This window comes from Caretta caretta, chromosome 2 (genome assembly GCF_965140235.1).
Source record: "Caretta caretta isolate rCarCar2 chromosome 2, rCarCar1.hap1, whole genome shotgun sequence".
In the NCBI taxonomy this organism is placed as follows: domain Eukaryota; kingdom Metazoa; phylum Chordata; order Testudines; family Cheloniidae; genus Caretta; species Caretta caretta.
Genome location: NC_134207.1, coordinates 10,224,939 through 10,245,535, shown reverse-complemented (window position 1 = coordinate 10,245,535; position 20,597 = coordinate 10,224,939). Strand labels below are relative to the sequence as shown.

Here is a 20,597-nt window from a genome sequence, read left to right as displayed (position 1 = left end):
AGAAAAGGAGTACTAGTAGCACCTTAGAGACTAACCAATTTATTTGAGCATAAGCTTTCGTGAGCTACAGCTCACTTCATCAGATTTGAGCTTATGCTCAAATAAATTGGTTAGTCTCTAAGGTGCCACTAGTACTCCTTTTCTTTTTGCGAATACAGACTAACATGGCTGCTACTCTGAAACCTGTCACATAATGCAAGCTACTCCAGCATTCTTTAGTGTCAAACAGCATGGTATACATATTTTTGCAAATGTTGTTTATAAAGCTTATTTAAAATGTCACCCTCCAGACACACTAACATATTAAGGCTTTACAGAACCTTGCTAAATAAATTCTAATATAATCACAAATTCAAAACTACGATTACTGCGATGACATTAACTGTGCACATAAGTGTTATTGTAGGAGGCTGCTACCAATGAGGGTCCTACCTAGGCAGTGCTAAATATTAATAAATCAGCTGAAAGGCAGGTGACTATTAGTGCTGTAACTGCATGACAAGTCAAATGAACTCAGTTTTCTTGGAATAAAAAGCAAAAAGGGCATAATATGCTTTCCCGTATCTCTCAACAAAGACAACAAAAAAATGGATATTCTTAATCTTATTTTTTAAACTATACTCCATAATCATTTAAGGAAATGGAGCTGTGAAACCTCTTCTACGCAATATTTTAAACTGAACCATTTGTGTCCAGATGTCACGGTCTGAAGCACATACATTTTAAATAATTCACAGTAACATTCTTTCTATTCTATATCACCATGTGCACCTCTTACTTGACACAGACATTAGTTCTCACACTATAGAAGCAATTCAAAGTATCTCTGAGAACCATGGCCTAAATCAACCCTGATGTAAACAGGCTAATTCCCTCGACTTCAGTGGAGTTATGCCCAATTCCACCATGGCTGGATTTGATCCCGGACTTCACTTGTTTGATGAATTTGCCTTAGAGTGTAATATTTAGAACCCAATCCATTAGACTGAATAAGCAGTTCCCCAATCCCATATGAAAGTGTCTGTGGGATAAGAGGGAAGAAGAAAGAAGATACTTGGGAATTTATCATACCTCCCCTAGTGTACAGAGCTCCATGATTATCCAGACTGGGTTTTCCGTAATAACTCCAATCAACTTCACAATGTGGGGATGATCAAACTGACGCATTGTTACTAGAAAGGAGGAAGCAGATTTACTCATTAAATACAAAATCTGCCTGTTAAAACAATAGCTGTTAAATGAAAAATGTTTTTGTAATAAAAGAGGATTCATTTAACTAGCTTTTACTGTAGGTCTGAACCAACTGTCATATAAGGACATATAACCAGATTGTTTTGGGTGTGATTCTCCACTGCCTTGAATATTGTCTACTCTTTTGCACCTATGCAGAGTGAGTCTAAAATGCTATCTGATCAGAATACTCTCTTTACATTGATGTAAATAACTACAAGGTATAATGTATATCTTGACCAACCACAGAGTATTCGTTATTTTTAAATGGCGTATGATGGTAGGTTACTCACCTTCTGCAGCAACTGGAGTTTTTCCGGATGTGTCTCCCTGTGGGTGCTCCACTTCAGGTGTGTATGTGCCCCTGCACCTCTGATCGGAGATTTTTGGTAGCAGTACCCTTTCTGCCCAGGCATGAACCCTACACATCCTCGTGCCCTATACCTAGGCTATATTGGGGTGTGCACACAAATCGTTCTCAGTTCCTTCTCTACGGCAAAGCCCACAGAGGCAGCTCTGAAGCAGAGGGGAGAAGGGTGGGTAGCGGAGCACCCACAGGGACCATATCTTGAAGAACTCCAGTGACCGCAAAGGTGAGTAATCTCTCCATCATCTTCTTCAAGTAGTGTCCCTGGGGGTGCTCCAATTTAGGTGACTCCGTAGCAGTAGCCCGTTAAGGAGATGGGAGTTTCAGAACAGAGTCCATTACTGAATGTGCCTACTGCCCCATCTGATTTTGCAGAGTCAATTAGGATGAAGTGGTCAGAAAATGTGTGCACCGAGGACCATGTTGCAGCCCTGCAGATTTCAGCAACCAGAATGTATTGAGTAGAGCTACGGATGTAGAGTGTGATCTAGTAGAGCATGCAGTCACTCTTAGGGGAGGTGTAACCTCAGCAAAACCATAATAGGCAATAATACATCCAGAGATCCATTTAAAAAGTCTCCAAGTGGAGATAGGGCTCCCTTAGATCTGCAGTAGAAACGAAGAGTCTAAGGAGAGGGTTCTCAACCTTTTTCCTTCTGAGCCCGCCCCTCCCAACATGCTATAAAAACTCCATGGCCCACCTGTGCCACAACAACTGTTTTCTATATATAAAAGCCAGGGCCAGCATTAAGGGGTAGCAACCAGGGCAGTTGCCTGGGGCCCCAAGCCACAGGGGCCCCCATGAAGCTAAGTTGCTCAGGCTTCTGCTTTTGCCCTGGGCTTCAGTCCTGCATGGCAGGGCTTATGCTTTCTGCCCTGGGCCCCAGCAAGTCTAAAACTGCTCCTGCTCAGTGGACCCCTTGAAACTTGCTCATGGCCCCGTACAGGGCCCTGGACCCCTGGTTGAGAACCACTGGTCTAGGGGTCTTCCGGAATGGCCTAATCCTGTCCAAGTAAGATGTTAATTTCCTCTTAACATCTAGTGTATGAAAATTAGACTGCTATGTAGACTGATGAGGCTTAGGGTAGAGGGTGGGGGAAGGAAGGTGAATAGTTTGCTTGATGTGAAATTCAGAGGACACCTCAGATAAGAACTTCGAATGAGGTCTTAAAGATACTTTGTTCTTCAAGGAGAAGGTAAAGGGAGGATCTGCCATTAGAGTTCCCATTTTCCCAAACCTTCAAGCAGAAGTGATGGGCACCAAGGCGGCTGTCTTCATAGACAGTTGTAGCAAAAAGCACATAGCTAATGGTTCAAAGGGCTGTCTCATAAGATGGTTAAGAATCAGGTTGAGATCCCAAAACAGTGTAGGGGTTTTACTCTGCAGGAAAAGATTTAGGAATCTCAATGTACTCAGATAAGCAAATACTTAGAAAACTTCTACTGGCACATGGAAAGCTGTTATTGCTGCTTAATGAACCTTGATGGAACTTACAGAAAGGCCTGAATTTTTCAGTTCCAACAGGTAATCCAAGATCAAGAAAAGATAAGACTGGATAGGAGAAAGATGATGCCAGTTAAACCAAAGGCTATAGTAGATTCCTTTTTGTTATTTAATAGGATATCTTTTGTACTTCCAATGAACATGTGGTCTCTAGTCATGAGAACCACTGAGGAACCAAGCTTGTAATTGCAGAACGTTCAAATTGGCATGAAGGGTCTAACCCACATCATGAGACAACAGTCAAGGTTTGATTAGGAGCCACAATGGAGGACAAGTTAAATTCCTTCTAAGCTGCGCAGCTGGGTGGCTGCCCAGCAGGCTATCAAGTGCCAGGTACTTCAGGTGTCCCTCTCTCCACTGCTGCGCTGCTCCTGCCCTCTGCCTTGGAGCCCCTGGCCAGCTGCTCCTGGGAGCCTCCTGCTTGCTGTGCAGAGCAGGGGGAGGGGGCGCTAATGTCAGGGTGTCCCCATCCTCCCTCCCGTGTACCCCATCTTTGCAGACCAGGGGGGACACATGACAGGGCTCAGGATGGAGGGAGCTTGCTGGCAGCTGTTGCTGTGTCTAAACAAGCAGGCTTCAGATTGCTAAGTGCCAATCTACTTAAAAGGGCAGCGTACTTAAAGTGGCAGTGCATGTCTCTCTCTGTCACACACACACACACAGTTTTTCACACTCACCTCCCAACACATACTTGTATTATTATTGTTGTTGTTACCTGATACTTCTTTCAAAGTGCGTTTTAGTGTTTTGACTGGTCTATTCATTTCATAATTTTTATTTTTCTCTTATGCTTAAATTTAATTCTTTAAGTAGTGAGTTCTAAAATGCCTAACCTGTCCTGGCTAGAGTAATTATCCCTATGACAAGTTTTAAAAAAAATATATATATAGGTTTTTTGTTTCTACTATTGGCGCACATCCACACATTACCTAGATATGGTGCACATAATAAAATTCATTCTGCACATGGATGGAAAAAATTAGAGGGGACACAGAGGGCAAGAGGTGAGTTTGATCAGGTAAGGAAGCCAAACTTGTCTTGGCCAAGTTGGTGCAATGACAGTGACTTTGGCTTGGTCCAGTCTGATCTTGATAAGGACCTTCAAGAGCAATGGAGTTGAGGATATGCACAGAAAAGACCCTTTGTCCATGTAATGAGGAAAACATCTCCTAGAGATTGGGGATCGAGCTCCGACTCTGGAACAGAATTTCCTTCACTTTGTGTTGGCTGCTCTGGCAAAAAGGTTGATTTCTGGAAAACCCCAAGCTACAGATTTTTTTTTGAGGACTAAGAGTCCAACTCCCATTCGTAATTTAGGGAGAAACGTCTGCTCAGGTCATCCACCATGGGGTTTTGTACATCTGGGAGATAAGAATCTGAGATGACTATCCAACTGGCTATGCACCAGTTCCAAAGCTTTACTGCTTCGGTGCAGAGTGAGGAGGAACATGCTCCGTCCTGACAATCAATATAATACATGCACTCTGTGTTGCCTGTCATGATCTTGGTGGACTTGTTTTTGAGCTGGGGAAGAAAGTGGAGGCAAGCATTTCTGACTGCCCTTAACTTCAATAGATTGATGTGCAAGTGCTGTTCCTGTTGTGACCATCTGCCTTGGATTTGAGGACCAAAATGTGCTCCTCATCCCAAAAGAGAAGCCTCCGATGTTAATACAATTGTAGGGGGATTCTGGCTGAACGGGATTCCTGAACAAACTTTGGATGGATTCATCCACCAGGTGAGTGAGTGTAGGACCTGTACCAATACCTGCTTGCTGAGAATGGGTTTTCTGGGTAGTGTGTGTGTGTGTGTGTGTGTGTGTGTCAGCCAACTTGCATGTAGGGGTGGGCCATTACTGGAGTTTGCTAGATGAAACTGGCAGGCTCAGCAGGGCTTCATTAATTGGCAGTGCCACCCATGCTGAGGCAGAGGTGTGTAAGATGTCCAGGAGCTTGTGATGGGAATTCTGGACTCCTTCCAAGGATACTTGCAGGTTGTCAGTAATCCACTTCATCAGGTCCTGGAATTGCCAAAAGTCGTCAGCTAACGATGGCAGTGGTGGCATGACTGCCTCATCCAGTGATGACAAAGAGATGTTTGTGAGGGGGGTAATCTTTTTGTCCGCTCTTGTCCTCTTGCTCCTCAAAGGTCTTCTCAGGCTCACAATGGGGAAGAGGGATGGATAGTAATGAGGAACAAGGTCTTCTATGTTTTCAGTGAGACTGAGTTGAGGTCCCTTGAAATTGCTGGCAATACATTGCCCATGGATCCCAGTAAGGCCAGTGAAGGAGATAAGACAAGACATGGGGAAGGAATCCAATGCTGGTCATCCCAATTGTTGAAAGGTAGAGGTCTGGTGCCTTGCATCTGCAACAGGGAATAACGCCTCCTGGAATAAATTGGAGATCCTTGAACACAAAGTTCAGAGTCCGAGTCAGAATGCTCTTCCACATGTTGTATCAGAGGTGACAACCCATCCTCATGGATAGTTGAAGGTGGAGAAGAGGTAGGTCTCCCAGAAACATAAGCAGTCAGTGACCAAGCTGATCTCAGTACCAGTAGGCATCCAGAAGTTGCAAGGAGCAGAGACTCAGGCTCATTTGGTTCATGGAGGATAGGCCCATCAATGGCTATTAGCCAGGATGGGCAGGGATGGTGTTCCTAGCCTGTTTGCCAGAAGTTGGGAATGGGTGACAGAGGATGGATCACTTGATGATTACCTGTTCTGTTCATTCCCTCTTGGGCACCTGGCATTGGCCACTCTCAGAAGACAAGATACTGGGCTAGATGGACCTTTATTCTGACATTGTATGGCCATTCTTATGTTCACGTCTTTTGGGTATTGGAATCCCTACAGGAGAGCACTTGAGACCAGGATTTCGGTGCTGTCTTCCTCTTGGACGCTCTCAGTGGCCTTGATCTCGAAGACAATGGGGCACTGGCAGATGTGGAGGGTCTCTGTACAGGGGGGTTCCCTGTACCCAGATCCGAAGCCAGTCTTTAGGCTTCTTTCATCCTTAATAGTCTATACTTAATTTCCTTATTTTTAAGTGGATATCCATTTAAAAGAAGAGCAGATTTTACACTAGCAGGGAATGTGAGTCTCTCAAGCAATGAATGCTGTGGGAGTGTCCATCACTAACAGAGACTGATTCTTGACAAGAAAGGCACCTTTTAAATCTCAAGGAGCCTGGCATCCCCAACAGAAGAAAAGTTGTTCAAACCCCTCAATAGGGGAAACAGAAAAACAAAAATTTATTTCTTTTAATAAAAGGGGAACAAAGGTTCCAACTATGAAATACTAAACCTACGACTAATAAGAACTAACTATACAGTTAAACACTAATAAAATGGGGAAACAGGTACACAGCAAACAGGCACATGCTAGACTTCATCTCTGCCAAAGGTGGTTGAGAATGATGTGACAGTGGTTTGCCCATGCAGCCCTATATAGCCTTGCTATAGGGCACAAGGACGTGTAGGGCGCATGCATGGGCAGAACAGGCACTGCTATCAAAAATCTCTGATCAAAAGCATAGGGGTGCATGTGCACCTAACATGAAGCACCGACAGGGACATTACTCGTTGAAGAACATAATTTATGAATAGTTCAATTTCTTATTTGTTAGAAGGTAAAGGGAAAAGTAAAATGTGTAACTCAATAACCACATAAAAATGCATTTCAGTGCTATGATACCCATGGAAAATCTCATGTAATGATTTGGTTTACATCAGATTTTATTTGCTATGGGCATAATTAACTTATTTTTACTCCCAGCAGTGCAATAACAACACCTTTCATGTCATAGTTATACACCTTAGTTACTAATGCTATGGGGGAGATAATATTTGCTAGATGAAGAAAAAACATCAGCCTTTTGATTAGGTTTGATCTTATGACACACAGCAAGTTTCCTAAAATATATATCTTAAAATTATATTTCCTTTATCTTTGCAGCTCACACTGTTGTGGTGGCTCAACAGAAATGTATATTCGTCCCTCAAATTAAATGGTCTACTTTAGTTTACATAATATGTGCCAAAAATAAAAAAAACTTTGTATACTTTTGGCTGCTAAACAGCAGATTAATGCTGCAAAAATTAAGGATTTTTGTACCATAGTCTGGTTAGTCCAGGGGTGTCCTCTCAGCCTCCACACAGCTATCACATAATCAACACATTTTATAATAATCATCCCTATTATATTAATAAGTATGGTCTAGTTAATAATTCAATATTGCACCCCTCTATGAGAAAACTTATAGAACTTAGATATAACGTGATTATATTCCCTTTGAAGCTTTTACAATACATTTATTAAACAATATAGGAAATTAACAGTATACATACAGCAGCATACTTCTCTCACAGAACAAAACAAAGGTGTAAGTAGAGGTAGGTTTAGTGGGGTAAGTCGAGTTGGGTGATAATGGATAACGGATTACATTGCATTTGTGGCTGGATCCCTTCCCTTAACCATTCACTTCCAGGTTTTTTTGAAATAGACAATTTTTGCAAATTAAGTGTCTCTTTTGAAGGTCAGAGGAGGGGGCAAAGCTACTTGGACTCCACTGAAATTCACTTCCAGTCTTAACTTTTTGTAAATACAATTTATTTCTTTAGGAACAGATTACACCATGATCTTGAAAGCTTCCGAGTGCTCTTGTGATAATCACACCCAAAGCAGTTTTTAAAAAAAGATCAGATTTATTAATGTGGAATACATTGTACTGATTTGATTATGAAGCAGGAAAGCAGCTTAAATTGACCAGAGAGGTTTCCTTAAAACGAAGTTACTGCTAAAAATAATAATTCATTATTTTGTCTGATAGGATCTTGGTAGTTTTCAATACTACAGACTTTTTTTCTGGTGTACTCTACGACTTAAATCAAATTGATTTTGCTTGCTTGAATCTCCCAGTTCCAGAGAAGCAAAGTTACTGTTATCAGTGTACTACCTAGTTCTCACATTAGTATATTTTTTATCCAATTTTCTGTCCTGGGGATGATTTTCTAAAGACAAGATCCCCTCATCACTAGCATCTGAAAAGAATGAATATTTTGGAGGAAGAAGCTATTCATTATAGCAAGTGGAAGATGGAAAAAGCCCTCTGAAAAACTAGCAGCTGAAGTGGCAATATGCAATTTAATTATATACAGAGGTGTTAATGTTAACATGCAGCTTCGTGAAATAAAGAGATGAGTTTAAGACATCAACAAAAAAGCTATTGAAGATAGAGATGTAGATCTTAAAAAACATTTTCTCACCTCCAATAATTTTTCATTGGGTCATTTTTCATGTTAAAGGACCTGCACTATCACTTTTGTATCAGCATAAAAAACCCAAACAAGCCTCCCTCTCCCCTCAAAAAACAAAACCCAAACCCCACAGGTTATGAATCGAAATCAGAAACATTTGAAGCAACATAAACCAGAGTCAGCTCTGTCACCTGTAAATTATTATTACTGTAAGTATTAAAATTATGGTAGTGTCCAGTGGGTCCAGTCGAGGTTGGGATCCACTGTGCTGGACACTGTAGTAATATGGAAAGGAGTCAATCCCTACCCCAGAGAGCTAACGATCTGAAGACACACACAAGTGAAAGGGAATGAATGGGGATACAAGCATACCCACAAACAAATTAGTATTGTGAGGAATTGGCCCAGCTGTGTTAGTTACATGGAGATTGTAAGTTGTTTTTTTAAGGAAATAAGGAAACAAACAGAAGGGGAAAAGGAACAACAATAGCTTGTCACCAGCCCATCCATGATCAACAACTTGGGTTTATATGCATCACCTCACAGAAGAAGAGTGTCTTAAGAAAGGATCGGAGGAAGGATAAGGAAGAGTCTGTGTGGATATTTACCGAGAACATTTTCCTATGCAGATGGGATAGTATGTTTAAGGCTGGGAATGCTGGCAGAGACACAGTGCAGGTCAACTTTGCAATGGGTTAACAGATAAGCCAGGTAGGGAGTGCCTACACTGTGAAGGGCCTTAAAAGTAAAGACAAGAAGCTTGTATTTATGTGGAGGTGAAGGGGGAGCTGGTGAAGGGATTCAAGAGGGAGCTGATGTGGTCAGAGCAGTAAACCAAGAAGATTATCTTGGCAGCAGTAATCTGAATAGACGTTTCAGGGCCAAGGTTGCAGAAGTCAAGGTCAGAAAGGAGGACATTACAGTAGCCAAGACATGAAACGATGAGGGCTTTGATGAGAATTTTGACTGTCTGGACAGAAAGGAAAAAGACTGGATTTTAGAGCTGTTGTGTAGGAAAAAGTGGAAAGATGTTGAAAGGGTCTGAATACGTGGGTCCAAACAGAGGACAGGGTCAAAGATGACATCCAAATTATGGTTGGTATTGTATGATTGGGAAGATATAATCAATGGTGAGGGAGAAAAGGGAAGAAGAAAAGCCTTGAGGGGAAAAAATCAAGAGCTCAGTTTTGGAAATGTTGAGTTTAAGATGACTGGACATCCACAATGAAAAGTCAGAAAGACAGGGTGAAATACTAGATTGAAAGGAGGGAGTAAGCTAGCTCATCAGTAGAAAGGTAGAATTATGAGTCATCAGCACAAAAACAGTAGTCAAAGCCACTGTACAGGGAGAAGAACAGAGGCAAAGAATGGAGCCTTGAAAGACACACACAGAAAAGGGGAGAGGGAAGGAGGATGACTCACCAAACAAGACACTAAAAGATGGTTCACAGAGCTCAAAAGAGAATCATGAGAGAACAGAACTACAGAAGCCAACGGAGGACAAAATATCAAGATGTAGGAAAGGACAACAATACAAAAAAGCTTCTGAAAGGTCACAGAGGATAAGGATGGAGTACAGGTCCAATATCTGACCAACAAGAAACTGTTAGAGACTTTAGGAAAAACAGTTTAGTGGGGTGCAGAAGATGGAAGCCAGATTGAAAAGGGTCAAGAAGAGAATTGAAGGAAAGGAACTCCAAAGGTCTATTGTAGACAGCACGTTTAATGAATCTGGAGACAAGGCGGAGAAAGAAAGGAGATTGGGAGATAGTTTGAGCAGGAGATGGTGCCAAGGGTGTTTTTCTTTCTTTCTTTCTTTTTTTTAAATGATAGGGGAGACCCAAAGGATTCTTGTCATGGGAAAGGAAGTAACTATTAGCCAGGATGGGGAGGGATGGTGTCTCTAGCCTCTGTTTGCCAGAAGCTGGGAATGGGCTACAGGGGATGGATCACTTGATGATTACCTGTTCTGTTCATTCCCTTGGGCACCTGGCATTGGCCACTGTCGGAAGACAGGATACTGGGATAGATGGACCTTTGGTCTGACCTAGTATGGCCATTCTTATGTTATGTTCTTAACCTGATGAGAGTGAGAGGCTGAGAAGAAGGGACAGGGCAAGGAAAGTTAGAACATAAGAATAGAAAATGAAAGAAGGATGAGGTCACTGTGAAATAGTCAACTAGGGAAAGTGATGGAAAGCAAATCACTTAGAACTAGATTGTGTCAAGCATGTACTGTGGGAGCCATGCTGCATCGGCCTAGGGATGGACAAAATGACCTAACACAGGCTGATCATCTTCTTTCAGGAAAGAATCTTTTCTAGGTTTCTACTAAAAAACCAATGCTCATCTGTTTACTATTTGGCCTTTTCTGATTTGCCATGTTCAAGATGCAAACAGAAGCTCTCTCATACATAAATCATTCTTTTCTGTATTGTTAGGAAGCATCAACCTACCATGTTTCAACAACCTTCTCTTTGTTTGCTTAGTAAGTACTGTGAACAATACCTGAGTTTCCTACAGTGACTAAAAAGGAGCACACAGCTAGATACATACCATGTTTTTAATTAAAAACCTTGCACTCAAAAAGGAATAAACCTTTAGCATTGAACATAGCAATTTTGTACAGAGAATTTTAAAAAGGTGATTGACATGGAATAGGAATGTCTTCTTACCTTTGGCCTTAAACAATCAATATATTGATGCAATACAGTGATTTTACATGATCTCACAGGCGTACAATAGCAATGAACAAGAAGAACGTGAAATAAGACAGTTCTAGGTCCTGTAATATCAATTTATTTTACAAAACAGGATGTTAAGGAAAGAAAATCTCTTAGGAATTCTTTTTGGAGGTTAACCCCACCAGCCCCATCCCACCCAATTATGAATATTCAGTTGAACTTTTATGGATACATTTTCTAAGGGTATGTCTACACTACGGAATAAGGTCGAATTTATAGAAGTCGTTTTTTAGAAATCGGTTTTATATATTCGAGTGTGTGTGTCCCCACAGAAAATGCTCTAAGTGCATTAACTCAGCGGAATGCTTCCACAGTACCGAGGCTAGAGTCGACTTCCGGAGCGTTGCACTGTGGATAGCTATCCCACAGTTCCCGCAGTCTCCGCTGCCCATTGGAATTCTGGGTTGAGATCCCAATGCCTGATGGGGCTAAAACATTGTCGCGGGTGGTTCTGGGTACATATCGTCAGGCCCCCCTTCCCTCCCTCCCTCCATCCCTCCGTGAAAGGAAGGGCAGACAATCGTTTTGAGCCTTTTTTCCTGAATTACCTGTGCAGACGCCATACCATGGCAAGCATGGAGCCTGCTCAGGTAACCGTCACCGTATGTCTCCTGGGTGCTGGCAGACGCGGTACGGCATTGCTACACAGTAGCAGCAACCCATTGCCTTCTGGCAGCAGACGGTGCAATACGACTGGTAGCCGTCCTCGTCGTGTCCGAGGTGCTCCTGGCCACGTCGGCTGGGAGCGCCTGGGCAGACATGGGCGCAGGGACTAAATTTGGAGTGACTTGACCAGGTCATTCTCTTTAGTCCTGCAGTCAGTCCTACTGAACCGTCTTATGGTGAGCAGGCAGGCGATATGGATTGCTAGCAGTCGTACTGTACCATCTTCTGCCGGGCAGGCAAGAGATAAGGATGGCTAGCAGTCGTACTGTACCATCTTCTGCCGGGCAGGCAAGAGATAAGGATGGCTAGCAGTCGTACTGTACCATCTTCTGCTGAGCAGCCATGAGATGTGGATGGTATGCAGTCCTTCTGCACTGTCTGCTGCCAGCCAAAGATGTAAAAGATAGATGGAGTGGATAGAAATAGAGAAATAGACCAGACTTGTTTTGTTTTCATTTGCTTCCCCCCCCCCCCCCCCGCCCCGTCTAGGTGACTCATTCCTCTAGGTCACACTGCAGTCACTCACAGAGAAGGTGCAGCGAGGTAAATCTAGCCATGTATCAATCAGAGGCCAAGCTAACCTCCTTGTTCCAATAAGAACAATAACTTAGGTGCACCATTTCTTATTGGAACCCTCCGTGAAGTCCTGCCTGAAATACTCCTTGTTGTAAAGCCACCCCCTTTGTTGATTTTAGCTCCCTGAAGCCAACCCTGTAAGCTGTGTCTTCAGTCGCCCCTCCCTGCGTCAGAGCAACAGCAAACAATCGTGCATCTGAGTTGAGAGTGCTGTCCAGAGCGGTCACAATGGAGCACTCTGGGATAGCTCCCGGAGGCCAATACCGTCGAATTGTGTCCACAATACCCCAAATTCGAGCCAGCAAAGCCGATTTAAGCGCTAATCTACTTATCAGGGGTGGAGTAAGGAAATCGATTTTAAGAGCCCTTTAAGTCGAAATAAAGGGCTTCATCATGTGGACGGGTGCAGGTTTACATCGATTTAATGCTGCTAAATTCAACCCAAAGTCCTAGTGTAGACCAGGGCTAACACACTCACAAAGATCTGCAAAGCCTTCCTCTGTATGCATAAATGCTGATTTTGTTAACATGGTGAGTTCAGGTTATGATGAAATTTTTGCTCCAAATATTCAAAATGTAGGCCCCTACGGTCTCCCAAACAATTTAACAAATCCCTTCTCGTGGCATAAAGTCTTTGCAATATTACTATCAAACAGAAAGACCTGTCCCTCTGGAGTTTGTTATGATGCATTGCAATAGGTTAGGGTTTGTAATATCTAATGGGGAAAGGAGGATATGGGGTATTAAGTCTCACTTAACTTTCCAAAAAGGTCTCTTTCCTGAAGTCTTAAATGTGTCACGCAGCACCATTTAATTTGGAAAATCAGATAAGCAAAATGGCTGATTTTTAAGATTTAAGCAGAGCTGTATGCCACAGATCAAAGGACAGGACCAAGCTCATGCGTATTAATAAAATGTTTAAAAATGTATCAATAGTATGTGGCACAAAAAGCTAAACGGACCTCAAGAAAGAGAAACCTGCAAAGAAATAAAGTGTTTTAAAGGACTGTTTCCAAAAGTTAGACCAAAGGAAATGTTTCGTAACTTACAGGCTTCTTGTAAGAATTTCTCTCTCACGCTGTCTGAAGTGCAGTTTTTACATGTTTTGATTGCAACAGCCATAGCTGGATTTTCCTGCAAGAGCGAAATCTCAAATAATAAAAATGAAACCAATCACAAATACACTTCTTAAACTACAGTATGTGTTTTAAGAGACAGTAACAGATGCTTAGCTAAGCACAATATTTAGTTAAAAAACCACTGGGAACATGAAAGTGTTCATGAATTAATAAAAATATAAAAGATTAAATATTTATAACCAACATATTTTACATTACGTTTACATCTAGAACATCAAGTTAAACTTGATCAGTCTGAAAGTATTACTCTAATTTACAATAATAGATAATTACAAAAACAGATGACCAGCTAATCTGAACCTTGGTATGCATTTTCTAACATTGCTGAAAAGGTGGCACACTATGGACACAATGTTAAGTGATGCAGAGGAAACAAATTGCTTCCAGCTTTAAAAATGTATTTGGCTTGTGCAACAAAGAAACCTATGAAAAGCCACACAAAGGATTTTCTCAGGGTTTCACACTCTTTTGTAGGCTTCCGCACTGGGGAAGCTGAATGTAATTTTGACTGACTCAAGCCTTTAATAATAACCACATCATTAATAGGATGCACAGTAATTAAATGTTTCTATTTAACGCATACGCTGAGAAAGAATGTTCAGTAAATATTTTATGAAATAGCCTGCCCACCAGTTAAAAGAAGGATTTAAAAGATTGTTTTTGTACTTCATCTATATTCAAAATCAGAAATAAACAAAATATAGCAGCCAATCTTTTCTCCTGTAGGTGTAGAAAAATGAAAATATTGTTGATACAGCCTGAAGGAGGCCTCCTGGGCTAAGACATCATCTTTAATTTTCTTTTTCTATGGTATGTTTTATAAATACTTTTTTTATAGGTTGCAGACAGCACACAGAAGCAGCATCAGTTTTTCTTTTGTAAAAAGCTTTAGGATGTTCAAGCTTCATTTCTACTGAAAAATGTTATTTTGAAATATTCATTTTAAATCCAAATTAACTGAATAGGTAATCTTCAAAACAAGATAGTAACATTCATTTACTTGTGGTTTTGCAGCATTCTCAAAACAACAGCTCTTTCAAGTCACCATAACAACTGCTCCAATGGAAGCATATCTTGGTGATGATATCTGAGCCAATACAATTAATTTCGCATGTCCCAATACAAAAACCCCGATCCTGCGAACATGCAACTCACATGAGTTGTCCCATTGAGTTCACTGACAACTGACATGCCTTAACTTTACTATCTGTATTAAGTGTGCAATGACCAGGGCCTAAATGACAGAACTATGCACTATTTGCAGAGATGAGATTAAAAATTCTTTTCTGCTCAAAAATGCTACTTAGATAGCCAGGGAACATCATCTTCTTGCTTATGGAGTTGACCTCCTTACCTCTCTCTGAGCTAAATTGAGTTGAGGATGCTGGGCACCTCACAGGATAATTAATCCTGGCGTGTGTTCATTCTGTTCCTATTATTATTTCTATTTTTACACACAAATGTTACTGGGATAAAGGAAAGATTATACTTCTTGGGTTTAAACAATTTTAATATCTATTTTCTGGGTCACTCACAGCATCTGTTTCTTAATCTTGCTCCCTTTCAATCCCAGGGATGAAACTATATTACAATTCTAAGAAGGACCCTGAGAGAGAAACAAATACATTTTAAACACAAAAATACCCCATGTCATTTTAAAGTTGATTTTGTGGATCTATTTTTCTCACACTCAAACAGTACTCTGAATAACTGAAGGCCTTATCTAAGTAACCTATAATATTTTAGGATATAATTGTAAATCTAGATGATTTTATTCTATTCTGACATAAGTATGCAGTATGGTTTCTACAGAGGGTATTTTGGAGATTTCTACTGTTGTACATTTTATAGTAATCAGTTTTATTGTTGAGTGAAATAGGTTAAGTCTTTGTAACTAGCAAGAATTTCCTGGCAAGATAAATGCAAGATAAATGTAGAGGGACAGTCACAGGATGAGGTAAATAAAGAGAAAAAATATTAAATTGGTTAGGAAAAGATTTTGGGTGGGGTGGAGGGAGAGATAATATTAAGGATATGGATGACTGTGCTAAATCTGCCATTATAATACAAGGATAATGATCCTGAGTCATGAAAAACGAATAACTTTTTATACATGATATGATAGGGATAGCTCAGTGGTTAGAGCAGTGGCCTGCTAAACCCAGGGTTGAGAGTTCAATCCTTGAGGGGGCCATTTAGGGAACTGGGGCAAAAACTGGGGATTGGTCCTGCTTTGAGCAGGGGGTTGGACTAGATGACCTCCTGAGGTCCCTTCCAACCCTATGATTCTATGATGTAAGTCCTTCAAGTTTGTTCTGATTTGCCTCAATTCCTACCCCTAAGATGTAAGGTCCTATACATGCATTTTCCATTCAGACTTTAGCATCAAAGGCTGCTAGTGATTACCAGCTGTTACCTATCTTATGAATGTTTAATGTAAAAGTGACATTCTGTAAGAGTGAATGGTGGGCTGGATTCTTTTATGACTTGTGCACAATTAACAGAGTTAAAGATTCTTTGAATGCAATTTAGTAACTACTGGGAATAAATCAGCTTGTTTTTTAGATTCCAAGATACAGCACTTTAACAATATCACTTTTAACAGTAATTTTTCAGACTAATCTTTCATCGAATTTGTAGAAAACAAAACTTTCACTGACTTAAATGGGTGCAGAATCAGATCATAAGACATTTTAACCAGCTACAGGAGCCTTTTCTATAAATTTTGTTATCAATCAGAAAAAAAGACTTTTTAGAAATCTCTCTCACTTACTTCCATTAAATTAATTTTTCACTTATTTTCAGATCCTCAAAAATGCGTCCTTTTAGTCTTGATGACCCTAAACTAGCAAAACACTTAAGCACATGCTTAACTTTAAGTACATTAGTCTCACTGACATCAGCTGGACTACTCACATGCTTAAAAGTGCATTGCTGGATCTGGGACAAAATTACTATATATCTTCTGAAAAGAAAGCGACAAGTAATAATTTGATTAAGGCATTCGTTTGTGCAAGTGTATGTTTAGTGCTGATCAAAGCCTGCAATTTACAATGTGTAGGCCAACTGCTTTGCCAATGCAGAGCCCCACTGACTTCAATGGAGCTCCATGTGGGCACAACAATCTGCCGATGCATTGTAAATTCCAGGATTGGGGCCTTAATCTTTAGCCTCTTTGCTGAGTTTGGGAAAGGGGTGGGGGGAGAGAGGGGCAATTAAAATCAGCTATGAGAGTGGTTGCGTATAGTGGATACTTGTTTACCAAGATTGAGGCAGACCACCAGCTTGTTTCACATAGGCAATTAGACAGTTAAAACTTGGGTGTGAGACCATCTAACATTATCACCAGAAAATCTCACTACGTAGTTAAGTATCTTCACTAGTAAAAGAGTAATATCACAGACTAGAGTCAGATATTTCAAGAGAGCTCAGCACCCACAACTGAAACTCAGTCTTCAAGAGAGCTCAGTTTCCATTAAGACACTGAACAAGTGGCCAGACTAGATGATGAGCTCTTTTGAAAATGTGGCCCCCAGCAAGTGGGGCAAGTCACATTGTTCTGTTCCCAAGACAGATAACCTAAGCATGCTGAGATATTATCCAGATGAAGAAGAAATAGCACAAGGTAGAGTAAAAAATCATCAGTTCTAATCCTGGCTCAATCAATGATTTGTGTGTGGGCCTGGGCAAGTTTACTTTGTCTCAGTATTCCCATCTGTAAAATGGGAATAATAGTACCTAGAGTAGCTACTTCACAGGGGCACTATGGGGATTAATGTTTTACAGCAATTTTTTAACATATTAAAGCACTATATAAATGCTATACTTTTTATAAATACTATTACATCAAGCCACTATCAATCAGCATTAGTTCACTCAGGTGGACCACAGATAAGACACATCAGGTTTCTAGTAGATTTTCTGAAAATATATGTTCATATTAAAAAAGATACTTACTGGACTCATGTAAACTCCTTGATGTACATCTCCAAACTGTCCTTCTCCGATACAGCGTCCCAGTTCAATTCTCTCTCTCTGAATCTCATAATCTCTGGCTGTAATAATACAATGGATTTAAACCTCAAACTACTGATGAAAAGCATTCAAATGAAATAATCCACAAGACGCCAAACTCAAAGTAACCCACTCCAATGCCTAACATTTGAATAACTAAGATTTAAATTTGCTGAAAGCCAACCTAGACAAAAACTATATACACAGTGGAATCCTCTTAAACAATTGTTTGAATGAAAGCCCTGAATAAGACAGTGAAATCTGACTTACTCAATTAATTACTATGCAATATTAATTTCAATGCAATAAATATAATTAAATCCTTCTTAATTATGGCTTTTAAAGGAATAAGGAAAGGAACACAAATAGCCTAGGGTAATATGGAATTAATTAACTACAACCTAAAGCCATATGTTTAAGAGGATTCCACTATATGATAGTTTAGATCTCTGAACCATCAAATGAGCCAAAAGTATTTTTAAAGAGGTGGCTGCAGGGGAAAAAAATGGAAGCAGATGACTGTAAAAAGTAAAATGAAAAAGTGTAAAACTCTGACTGTATCACACTTTTCTAGCTGTGTATAACTGGTACAAAATTGACATAAAATGTTCAGTGATTTATACAATTTTATTAGCTTTGTTCTTTAGTAGACTAGGTACACCCAAGACAAGAAATGGCTCACTAGTTCAGCAATCAGGTTTATTCAGTTCCAGGTGAATTATTTAGTTGGCAATTTAATTTCTGGCAAGCACTGAAAAAAATACTATTTTGGGAACAGTGGAAACACATATAGTGTGAATTTCTACTGATGTCATCATCTCCAGGGGAAAAAAATTGATTCTCATCCAGCATAGGCCTCATGCCTGATAATTTTATGGCATTATTAGCGCTACAGAAATGACATCAGCTAGCTGGAAACTAAAGCAATAAATGCCTTTTTCATGTATTTTCAAAATATTGCATTTTCCTCTTTAAAATTCCAAAGCTAACCAAAGAATTGGTTTAACTATAGAAACACAATTAAACCAATTAACACAATGCTTATTAAATGAAAGTAAACAACTTTAAACTGAAAAACTCCACAACATTTCCAAAATTGCAAGCACACAGAGATGGTTAAAGGAGCTCCTGTTACCTTCATCTATTCCATAGCTTTCTGCAGTGCATTTAAGAGAAAAATCAAACACTCACTTAGAAATATCTTCTTAAAATTAACGAGACATTTGGACAAATATTTCATAATATTTAAAAAGATGAAAAATGTTAGCTTTGCCAAAATGATAACTTACCCAAGTGATTTTATGTTTGTACTAACACAAATCATGGGCCTGATCCTGCAATCTTTATTGAAGCAGGGCTCAAACTTGCAAGATGCATGTAAGCACATGACTTGAATTGGACTTCTCTCATGACCAGGGTTAAAGGCATGTTTTAGTGTTTTGCTTCATCAGATCAAAGTGCTTAGCACCTTGCAGGAGCCCACAGGTTAAAGTTCTCATCCTAGTAAGGACTGCATGATTATTCATATGCAATATCCATTTTTACAATGAATAAACTATCCCATTTGTCATATTTCTCTGTGATCCTGGGTATTACTTTAAAGTAGATTAATGCAGTGATTTTCTGTACACTACTCAAAATGTATTATTCACTTTCAATAAACGTATGTTTTCTTGTTGCCATACAAATTCCTCAGCAACAAACCAATGCTCTATTCTGAATGCCTAAGTGGTGAATGAAATGTCCCTCCGCTGTGACAAGAAACCAGGACTGCAGAAGACTTAAGTAAATCATACCCTTGAACATTCCTGAGTTTAAAACATGGGTATGAATTTAACTATGTCACTGGGTTTTCCCCCCATCATCCCACTCCTTAGCTACAGGTATGATTGAAGTGAGAGTTTTCTGCAAATCCATGTACCTGTTACTATTCTATTACAGGTTAGCAATAAAAAATTACACAGCCAATCCCAACATAAATTGCTTCCAGAACTTTTAACACCAGATTTTCATTTTACGGTAGTTAACACTAGCCTTCCAATTTCCGACAATGGCACAAAATAATTTCAGCAGATGGTGTATTAGCCTTTTGCCTTTGAAGACATCAATTCACAAGAGCTATGTGTTTTCCTCCATGTCATCAACACAATTGAAAATGCTGTGTTTTGGTATGAGATGGGATTTTACTGTAATACAATTGAGTACAGTAAAATATATCATAGAATTTGTTTACCTTTGCTTTAGAGACTGAGCTTGAAGGGCTGCAGAATTCCTGAGGCCTCAGAACATAATCTCACATAAAGAACATTTTCTTTGTGAGGCTTTGAAATGCAATTTAGTGCTTCCGCAATCTAAGAAGCTTTTCAGTCAAGTAAGAATATTCCAAAATTAACTAGTATACTTACTTGAGGGCATTGTGTAAGTATCTTCTTCATCTATAATCTCTGCATAGTCATCTGTTTCTGTAAAGGAGGAATCGGAGAATTTCGGGAAAAAGACAAGCTAACAATTTTAAAAAATCTTTATCCCACCTCCCACAAATAAAAGCTGCTATGTACTTAACAACCCACTTTATACCACTGCGGAAATGCATTTAAGATAGCATGACTAAAATCTGCACATGCACAGAAATTACGATGACCTCACTGTCCACTATGTTTCAGTACACATCCTTGTTTCTGAGGGAATAAAAGGAGAATGCATTTTTTAATGTATTAACTCTATAATTCAGATCGACTAGTTTAAACTCATGACTTTTTAATAAATAATTCCTCTCAATATCATTTATAGAGATTTTCCTCAATAAAAAAACAATGTTAACAATGGACAGAGACTGCCCATATCAAGAGATTAAACTCCTTTCTCTTTGGTGAAGTGCAAATCAGATAGGCTTTTGCAGTTCTTGCTGTGTCACACAGGCAGAACAGACTGTGTCCAAGGACAGCAAAATGCACACTGTTTACTATGTGATTGTCTGTAGGTCATGAGGTGTGTAGATTTTCCAGTTTGTGTAGGGCAGAAAAATCCCTGGAGCTGGTACTCTCTCTTTGGAATGGTTATTTCCCTGTTAATCTAAGTTTACATAGTTTCCTGGAAA

The 20,597-nt window shown here is 39.9% G+C and overlaps 1 protein-coding gene across 9 annotated transcripts in view; it reads right to left on the bottom strand.

The window, feature by feature from the left end:
- PTK2 (protein tyrosine kinase 2) overlaps nucleotides 1–20,597 on the bottom strand; it is a 381,820-nt gene that overhangs the window by 74,991 nt on the left and 286,232 nt on the right. For 7 of the 9 annotated variants that reach the window (XM_048841744.2, XM_048841743.2, XM_048841741.2 and 4 more), the window contains 5 exons: nucleotides 19,906–19,962; nucleotides 18,636–18,656; nucleotides 17,444–17,541; nucleotides 13,397–13,481; nucleotides 1,072–1,172 (listed from right to left, as the gene is read on the bottom strand). In XM_048841744.2, coding sequence (XP_048697701.1) covers nucleotides 1,072–1,172; nucleotides 13,397–13,481; nucleotides 17,444–17,541; nucleotides 18,636–18,656; nucleotides 19,906–19,962 — 362 coding nt within the window. The remainder of the gene's footprint in view (nucleotides 1–1,071; nucleotides 1,173–13,396; nucleotides 13,482–17,443; nucleotides 17,542–18,635; nucleotides 18,657–19,905; nucleotides 19,963–20,597) is intronic. The other 2 variants (XM_048841739.2, XM_048841740.2) reach the window with 1 other exon arrangement.